Here is a 9,473-nt window from a genome sequence, read left to right as displayed (position 1 = left end):
ATTATTGAAATGATAAATTGTCATCTCTCAGAACAAAATATAGTAACTTTATTTTTATTTTGTTAAATTATTTTTCAAACACTAATAATTTGTTTCCTTGTAATGCAAGAAGAATTATCTTCTGAATATTAATTTGGATTGTATAACGCATGCAAGAGTTCATTGTGTGAATCTTTTATTTTTTAGGAAATTTTTTCCAAATAAATAAAAAATTATATTATAAATCTATCCGATCTACTTATAAATTAATTTTTATTATTTATTTAAATTACAACAATGCTAGTATTTGTTTTATGTATGAATTAAAATAAAAACAATTCATCATGTATAAAATATAAAATAAAAATGATATTAAGTTGAAAGATCAAATGTAATACAATTTTAATTTTAGCAAATAACAAAAATTATCTATAAATTGCTTTTTATATAAGGATGAAAATATAAAAATATTTATATAAAAATTAACACAATAAATAATATCAAATATATAGAGCTTCATAATTTAATCTGTACAAGATATATATATATATATATATATATATATATATATATTACAGTAATTAAATTTAAATATCATTTGTTTGTCCTAAATGTGGAATCAATGAAAATGATTTGTTAAATTTTGTGTTATTAATTTTTTTTCAAAAACTTAAACATCTAATATATAATTTTTTTTGTTATAATTTGAAAGGCATAACTAATACTTTATTCTTTTATTTATTTTTCAGTTTGATACATTGATTTTGTTTTTATTTTATTTTAATCTCTAACTATATTACTACAATAATAATATTAAAAATAATAGCATGTGTATAATAGAAATAATGAATTATTAATTTTTAAATAAATTTATATATAAGTGTAAACAAATTGCTAAGATAATTTTTATCAATTATCAAATAAATCAAATTTAGAATTGAAAAAATCTATAATTGGGACACTTGACTACATACATGTATGAAGGAGAAGAATAAACTTTTTGAATATTATCATTAAGCAGATATTTGTTATTAAAAATAAATAAATTAACTGATGTATAAATTGGTTATCACATATTTTGATATGGTAAACATTTGTTTACATGAGTGCTCAAAATTTTGTAAAAAAATATTGTTAATAATGACTAAATTAACTACTAACAATAATCATAATAATAAAAGAAATAACAAAAAATGGCACTAAAAAATCAAATATACATTTGATTGTAATTTTAATTGCCAAATTACAAAAATAAATTAGTAATCAAATAATATCTGAATTTTTCAGACATAAAAATTAAATATAATTTATTCGCTAATGCAATTGTTAAATCAAAAGCAACTAAATGCACAAAATATAAAGATCTATAAACCATGTATATTAATGCAAAATGTCAAAGAAAAGCGAGATATTCTTTGAAAGTGAGACACCTTGTTTTTTATTGTCATGTCTTCTATAATGAAAATTTATAAAAATTAAGAAAATATTAAACAAACAATTAGATCAAATATTTTTATAAACTAAATTTAATTAAAAGATAAGTTATTAATAGTCAAAGCTCTAATTAGGGAGGTTTATGAGTTAGATTAAGCAGATTTTGATATAAAAAATGACTTAACCCAATCAAAATTGCATAGGTTAGGCCTATTTTGACAACAAAAAATTTGTCACCCGCCCCAACCATAAATAGGTTGGATTAGGTTGAGTAGTTGAGTTAGCACCTATAATATTATATAAAAAATTTCAAATTTTATGTATCATTGATGGTCTAATCCTAACATCTCAAATAATAAATTTAATTAAAATTAAATGAGAAATCATTCATTTTAAAATATAATGTAGTGCTAATAATTTAATATTCATATAAAATAAAAGCGTCAAGTAATACAAAGTAAAAAATAAATTTTGACAACAACTTATAAATTATAAAATATAAAGTTTATTATTCATTGCACAACTTAAAGTAATCTATAACATTTATAAATTGAAAGATCAAATTACTTCTTAATCTTCAATTTTTCACTTTAAGCATATTGATAAGTAAACAAAATGATACAAAATAATAAGAAAAAATTCATGTGCAATAGCTCTTTAGGCCTATTGGGTTGGGTTGGGTTTTAACATCATAAGCCAATAATTCAACTTGTACTTTATTGGATTTCAATATTTTTACTTGAAGTCATTCATCTACTCGAACCAACCTGCTAATATTTAATTGGATTGGGTTGGTGATTAATTGATTTTTAAACAATCATTATTGGTTTATAATAAGTTTTATTGGATGTTAATTGAGCTTAATTTTATGATTTTGATGATACTTTGTGATATTAGGGTTCAATAGATTTCCTCTTGAGCAAGGGATGAAGTTTGAACTAACCTAGAAAACTATGCCAACCCAATCTTTAACTAAGAGGGTGTGGATTGAGTGAATGAAGTTAATCCCTAAGCTAAGAAGGTTTCAACTTCTTGTTTTGTCTTTTCATCCTTCCTTCACGAGTTAGGACCTTTTCAGTTTCTTATGAATTTTGTTTACTTTTGTGGTCAACAATTTTAACAACGTTGTCTTGTGAAAGAATTAGGTTCGTTATCTAGAGGTTTAAAAGTCCATTATTTATCTTTATCTTCTTTTTGTTTCATAGTTAATATTTATTTTCCCTTCATATGTTTGTAATATTCCAAATGTGTAATGAATGTATTGTATGATATATTTGATATATTTCACCTTCTAAACCTAGATCCAAAAAAAAATCTTTCTAATTTCACTTTCTCTTCTTATGAAAGAAGAGTTTGGAAAGAGTCTTTCACCAATCAATAAGTTACTCCCTTCAGGTGATGAATTTGAATTCAATGCTTAATTTTTAGATTTTACTACATCCTGATCTTTCTTTCTTCTACAAGCAATATCTAAAACTATAGATATTAGATTTAGATGATCTTGGTGACTATGGAAAGCTAAGACGAAGACCTATAGTTTATTATGAAATACCTTTTAGCTTATTTTATCAAATTAAGGGTAAAATTTGAGCTCAAAGTTAGGGATGTTATGTTGTCAAACAACATGACCTTTCCTCACATAGTGAGACATATCTTCCTTAATTTAGACTCAAATCAAGCAAATAATATCTCATTTTAAAACTAATTTGATGGGTTTTTATTTGAGTGAAGTAGCTTAGAAATTATATTGTAATTAGACAATTATTTCAATTGGAAGGCAAAACTTGTATAGAGTCTTAACTTTTCAAGAAGAGTGAAGATATTTTTCTCTTTTACTCTCGGATTCTCTCAAAATGTTTTGGCATTTTTTGTTTGATTCATTCATAGAGATAGTCATTGAAGGCTAATTTTTGTAGTCAACCTAGAGATTCGCAATGCAATGGTTTGATTTATAAGATTTTGTGCTTAATTTGAGTTTAGATTCTAATTCTCCTCTCTTCTCCTCTAGTCTAGTTCAATTTACGATTAATCTTGATTGAGTTTAATTAACATGTTTTAATTAAAATATAATCTTATAAAATCATAAAACACCTAATGAATTTTAAATTGATAAATTTGAATTTAATTAGGTTTAATTGGAGGCTTGATTACATATTTGTGATCTAGGTTAATCAAAATTAAGATTTAGATTAGATTTTCTAACATTGATTATGCGATTGCAAATTGATTTTAGGTTACCTTGATTGAATGCTTGAAAATCTTCACGTGGTTAATCCAATATTAACATAATTAGAATCAAATGGTATGTCTTTTGGTAATTTATGATGAATCAAACTCTTGCATCACATGTTAACATAATTATGTAATGGTTTAGTTGCTACTTATAATCCTTCCAAGATTTTGGTAATTTTTCAATTAGTAGTCCAGCGACAAAATGCTAGGCAATGTGATCTTCTTAGTTTTCATGTTTTCTAGTAGCTTATGATATTCATTGATTTGAGTTTAGGGTTTAGGGTTTACTTCACTCTTCCAGCATCCTCAGTAGTATATTTGAAAATTAAAAACTCTCAAATTTTGTTGATTTTCTTATAAGAACAATAGACATCAAATAATTCATTAGAAAATATATTGAGAATTGTATGTCTACAAACCTTGTAAGTATTAATCTTTGAGGAATCATTCATTTCATCCTTATTATCAGCACACTTAGAGGTCTCAAGATCAAAAAGCTTTTGTTCATGGTTGTTTATAGAATTTTCAACGCAAATTTCTATTCTGACCATATCTACCACAAGTAAAACAAATAAAATACAAACACCCATATTCAACCCTAAAATTCTGCCCTAATACTTTCAAAGAAAGGACAAGTTTTTTGTTCAAATATAGCTCAACATATATCTAGCGAATTTCCTTCTAGAGATTAAGGAGATATGTGGGTCTATTTTAAGCATTACCCCTAAACAAGCCCCTACTTGCTATAAATTTTTTTCATTATACAGTTCTAAGGTTAAATTAGAGATACGAATCCATGCTGCAATTCTTTTTAGACTATGATCATTAGGTTTGAACACAAACCTCCATCTCTGAACGAGGAGGTAGTGATCTAATATTAGCCAAGGCCTTCAAATAAAGCAATTTTATAATCATCTAAACTTTCAAATTTAACAAGGTAATAATCATTATTTAAGTCCAAAACTTTTACCATTCTTTCTCCACAAAGCTCCCAATTATTTTTATTAAGAAATTTAAAACTTATGGACTTTCATAAAAGCTTAACAATCAGGATAAATTTCCAAGGTGAGCACCATTGCTCATAATCTTTAAGAGGAATTTTAATTTTAGGACATAAATCTTAGGTCTCGTCATTATTCATGTTAGTATCTTCACTTTTTGGAGGAATATTAAGCTTCCAACACAGATCTAACTATTTCCTCATCACCTAGGATCATATTAATTTCTTTCGATGCAAGAACTTTATCCCTATATGACATGCATACCGGAGCACTAAGGTTAGAAAGAACCTAATTTGGAAAAGAAGAATAGTGAAGATCTTTTTACATGTGCTAATTCGACTTTTCATGAGTAACTGTGACTTCCATTTTGACATTTTATTTGCTTTGAGTCATTAGGTCCGCCTCTTCTATAGATTTTTTCTCTACATCTGCCCTTGCCGTGAAAGCTTCCATCTGAAGCCAAATGGATTGAGGGTGATAGCCCTAGTGAACTTCGGTGAGCACCTCTGAGAATAACCCAAAGTCGTAGCAGTGCTAAGAGAGAAAAATAAGATAGGATTAAGGAAACCCTAGGGAAAAGGAGAATGGCCCCTCTCTCTTTCTTCGAGTCAAGAAAAGGGATATTGGAGCATTTCCAATCATCTCTTAACTTATAATCATTTTTTTATCATTTAGATTTTGATTCTATAGTTTTCAAGAATGTTATTTGTTTTTAAATATTTGTCCTTTTAGTGTCCATACTTTCCACAAGAAGAGCATATTAAGTGGAGACCTTGATACTCAATTTTAAATTATTGATCAAACACTTTAAAACAAGGAATTAGTAAATTTCTTAAGATAACTTCAACACAAATTCGATCAAATTTACCTTTACCTAGATTTGAGGTGTGATTCAATATCTTTAACATTGAACTTACGAAAGATTCTAATTTAAAAAAAAAAAAAAAGTCCTATTATATAGTTCTAAAAGCAATTCAATGATTACTAGGCTTAAAAAAATTGTCAATGTTAAATGAGCAAATAATAGTTTTATACTAACCAATAACTTTCAAATAAAACATTTTAATAATCACACATGTTTTCAAATAACTTTAAAAAAATTCTCATTCAATGCATATGTTTTCTAGGAGCATACAAGTTTTCTTAGTCCTCAAGAGAAATCCTAATTTTAAAGCATATGTTAAAGTTAAAGACCTCACTAATCTCCTCTTCTTTGATCAAATTTGAGATTGAAATTGACGGATTTATTTTAACATGTTTGCATTTCTAAGGAAATGGATTTGAAAGAAAAGAGAAAAATAATCGTTACTACTTATTATGAATGGAATTTGGTGTATAACAGATTGAAACCATTCATTTTTAATCGAAATTTGATTATATGAACAGTAATGTAAATCCATTCCATTCTTGGATTTGAGATCCGTCCTTTTCAATTAGTTATAATTGAATTCAAAGAACCATTTGGATTTGTCTTCACCTCGTGACTCAGACAATCCCTTTCTTTTCGGATGGGGAAAAAAAATCCCCCAAAATAAAAATTTTGCTATATCTTCTTCTTCTTATTCATCTTTCTATTAATCTCTTTACATATTTTATCAAATAAATATCATATATATTATTTCAAAAATATAAAATATATTTAACATCTTTTAATTTAATAATTAAAAAATTATAAAAGTAAAAATCAGAGAATTTAACATTATTCATAAATATATGACTTCTCTTTTTCAGTGTCAACCGAGTCAAAAACACAAATTTTTACAATAATTCAGTGTGTATTTGAATTAATTCTGAAAAAATAATTTAATAGTCGATTATGTTTATAATATATCATTATTATTACTATTATTATTTACAAAAAGAAATTGAATTATTACAATTATCTCTTTGGTTTTTTTTTAGACAAAATGTTGGACAACTAACATGTCTGTTCTCTTATTATTTCCTATTTTTAGAAGCGTAGAAGACCAAACTGGTGACACTGGCAGCCAGCCAGCCACTGATGACTGATCCCACCCACCAAACTTACTATGCCATCTTTCTTATTCGAAGGAACCCAAATTCTAAACTATAAAAGGGTGATGAACACATGTCTTGTTTCACAACACAAACACAAACACACCAACAATAGTGCAATACATAACTAAAAAGTCAAGCTTCAACAAAATGGCACCTCTTGCAATCCCTGAAGTAGTTCTTGGCTCTTCCTCTGGCCAAAGGAAAATGCCTGTGATTGGGCTTGGCACAGCTCCTGAATCTGGCAGTAAAGTTAGCACAAAAGATGCAGTGCTTGAAGCCATTAAACAAGGTTACAGGCACTTCGATGCTGCCTCTGCTTATGGGGTGGAACAGGCCTTAGGAGAAGCCATTGCACAAGCACTTCAACTTGGACTCATTGCTTCCAGAGACCAACTCTTCATCACTTCTAAAATTTGGGTCACTGACAATCATCCTCAACTCATTGTTCCTGCTCTAAAGAAATCACTAAGGTTAATGTCACCTACATGTTCTATTATTAATTATTGGTTACATTTTGAATATATATTTAACTATGTGTGTGGTTGTGCAGCACACTTCAGCTAGAATACTTAGACCTTTATCTCATCCACTGGCCCATAGCTGCCAAACCAGGCAAGGTTACCTATCCCGTTGAACAATCAGAGCTTGTCCCATTTGACATCACGGGTGTTTGGGCATCTATGGAGGAGTGCCAAAGACTTGGCCTCACCAAAGCCATTGGAGTCAGCAACTTCTCCATCAAGAAGCTTCAAAATTTGCTATCTTTTGCTACAATCCCTCCTGCAGTGAATCAAGTATACATTAATTAATTAAGCTTGTTAATTAATTTAACCATAATTATTTGCATATATATATGTTGTATAGTTTTAAACCACTGATTAAATGTGTGAAACTTAATTGGGATAGGTTGAAATAAATCTTGGGTGGCAACAAGAGAAGCTCAGAGAATTCTGCAAGGCAAATGGTGTTACCTTAACAGCTTTCTCACCTCTGAGGAAAGGTGCCAGCAGAGGAACCAATTTAGTGATGGACAATGATGTTCTCAAGGAATTGGCAGAGGCTCACTCCAAAACTGTTGCTCAGGTATATTATATTGTTGTTGCATTAAGGGAGATTATTATAAGAGTGTGCTTTGTCATTCACATTCAAATTTTTAATTTATAATATCCTTTCCTTTCTTTATCAAGCAAACCGATAATATAGAGAAATTTTTATAAAATTAATTAAATAAGAGTGACAATTGACAAGTTTGAATAGCAACTCACACCCTCCTAATAATTAATACCATCTATCAATTTGTTTTAGGTAGTTTATATGCAATCTAATCCTTCTTATAAAAATTATACAGATGTCTTCGATGGATATATGAGCAAGGGGTGACTTTTGTTGTCAAAAGCTACGACAAGGAAAGGATGAAACAAAACTTGCAAATCTTTGATTGGTCATTGACAGAGGATGATTACAAGAAAATAAGTGAAATCTACCAAGAGAGACTCATCAAAGGACCAACGAAGCCTCTTCTGGATGATCTGTGGGATGAGGATCAGCAGTGAATGAAATTTCAAGTTCAGTACTGAATGCTGCATGCTTTGAATAAAGGAATAGTATCTTCCTTGTAATGAAGCAAAACGTGGCTTGGGATTGGGATATATACTTGAGAGTTAAAGGATAATGAGTGTTGTTGTGATATTTTGATAAGGATTTGAAAACTAGAAATATTAAATAAAAATACAATTTTAGATTTCAGTGTCTTAAATTTTGTATTTTTATTTCTTAATAAGAATTTTTTATCTTATCTATACATCGAATGCACTAGTTAAGAAAATAAAATTGATTATTATATAAAATAATTACACATGATGCATAAGATAAAAAAAAATTAATATAAATTTCGATGGAATGTAACACTCGTGTTTTTCTAGGAAATATTATGTAAAAACAACATCGTAGAAGGATATTGTTTTATTGTTCTTTCCTTTTTATATATAAGTATGTTTGATGTGAATCAAAAACAAAAAATAAATTAATTATGTTTTTAAATTTATGTATTATCTTCTTAATTGAATAAATAAAAAATAGAGATAATGTTTAATTACGAGACTGCAATGGAAAATTGTTCTGAATTACACGTATTGGCTTGGGAAATTAACAGCAGTTACCAACTAGAAAAACTCTAAATCACTTTTGTGGGTCAAATGTGGACAATTTTTAATCTTTTAAACCATATAATGGCAATGAAGTAGTGAGTAGGTTCCATTCTTCAAATTTTGTCGATGATAAATCTTCAGCCGCAATTGTTGACTGCAATAATCTTAAAGAATCATTTTACAAGCGGTATGCATTAGTATTTTCATTCAAATAAAATTATAAGTTAAATTAAATTAAATATAATAAAAAATTATTATTAATATATATATATATATATATATATATATATATATATATATATATCATTTTACATTAGATAAGAACACATTAAAAATTATTAAGATATAAAAAGTCGTAAATACCATTAATATTGCTATGGTACATCAAAATTTTAAAATTAAATTTAAATTAATATTTATTAAAATTTTATATAATCATAACACATTCAGCGTATCTAAAAAAATCTAATATAGTATAGTACATTAAAATCAAACAATTTAAATATAAATAGGAATTAATTAAATTTAAATGAAAATATTAAAATGAATAAAAATTGAAAATATATTAAATCTTAATGAAATTATAATTTTACCAAAATATACTTTTTAAGATAATTTTATTTATAAGCAAGACTTAATAAAGCTGAATTTTAAAAAATAA

The 9,473-nt window shown here is 27.1% G+C and overlaps 1 protein-coding gene across 1 annotated transcript; it reads left to right on the top strand.

The window, feature by feature from the left end:
- The first annotated feature begins 6,812 nt into the window (after positions 1-6,812).
- LOC113846965 (NAD(P)H-dependent 6'-deoxychalcone synthase-like) lies at positions 6,813-8,307 on the top strand. Its single transcript, XM_027475762.1, has 4 exons — positions 6,813-7,135; positions 7,216-7,459; positions 7,572-7,750; positions 8,014-8,307. The coding sequence occupies exons 1-4, from the start codon at positions 6,813-6,815 to the stop codon at positions 8,216-8,218; spliced, it is 951 nt and encodes a 316-aa protein (XP_027331563.1). The 3' UTR covers positions 8,219-8,307.
- The last annotated feature ends 1,166 nt before the right edge of the window (positions 8,308-9,473 follow it).

The sequence above is a fragment of the Abrus precatorius genome, unplaced genomic scaffold (assembly GCF_003935025.1).
Source record: "Abrus precatorius isolate BTA unplaced genomic scaffold, Abrus_2018 Scaffold8, whole genome shotgun sequence".
NCBI lineage: Eukaryota > Viridiplantae > Streptophyta > Magnoliopsida > Fabales > Fabaceae > Abrus > Abrus precatorius.
Note: the sequence above shows the minus strand (reverse complement) of the source record. Positions and strands in the feature narration are given on the sequence as shown.

Excerpts from the sequence above, each read along its gene's own strand:
- LOC113846965 (XM_027475762.1), top strand. The coding sequence starts at position 6,813 with ATGGCACCTCTTGCAATCCCTGAAGTAGTTCTTGGCTCTTCCTCTGGC. Across the intron at positions 7,136-7,215 it reads GCTCTAAAGAAATCACTAAG|CACACTTCAGCTAGAATACT; the intron begins GTTAATGTCACC and ends GTGGTTGTGCAG. Across the intron at positions 7,751-8,013 it reads TCCAAAACTGTTGCTCAGGT|ATGTCTTCGATGGATATATG; the intron begins ATATTATATTGT and ends AAAATTATACAG.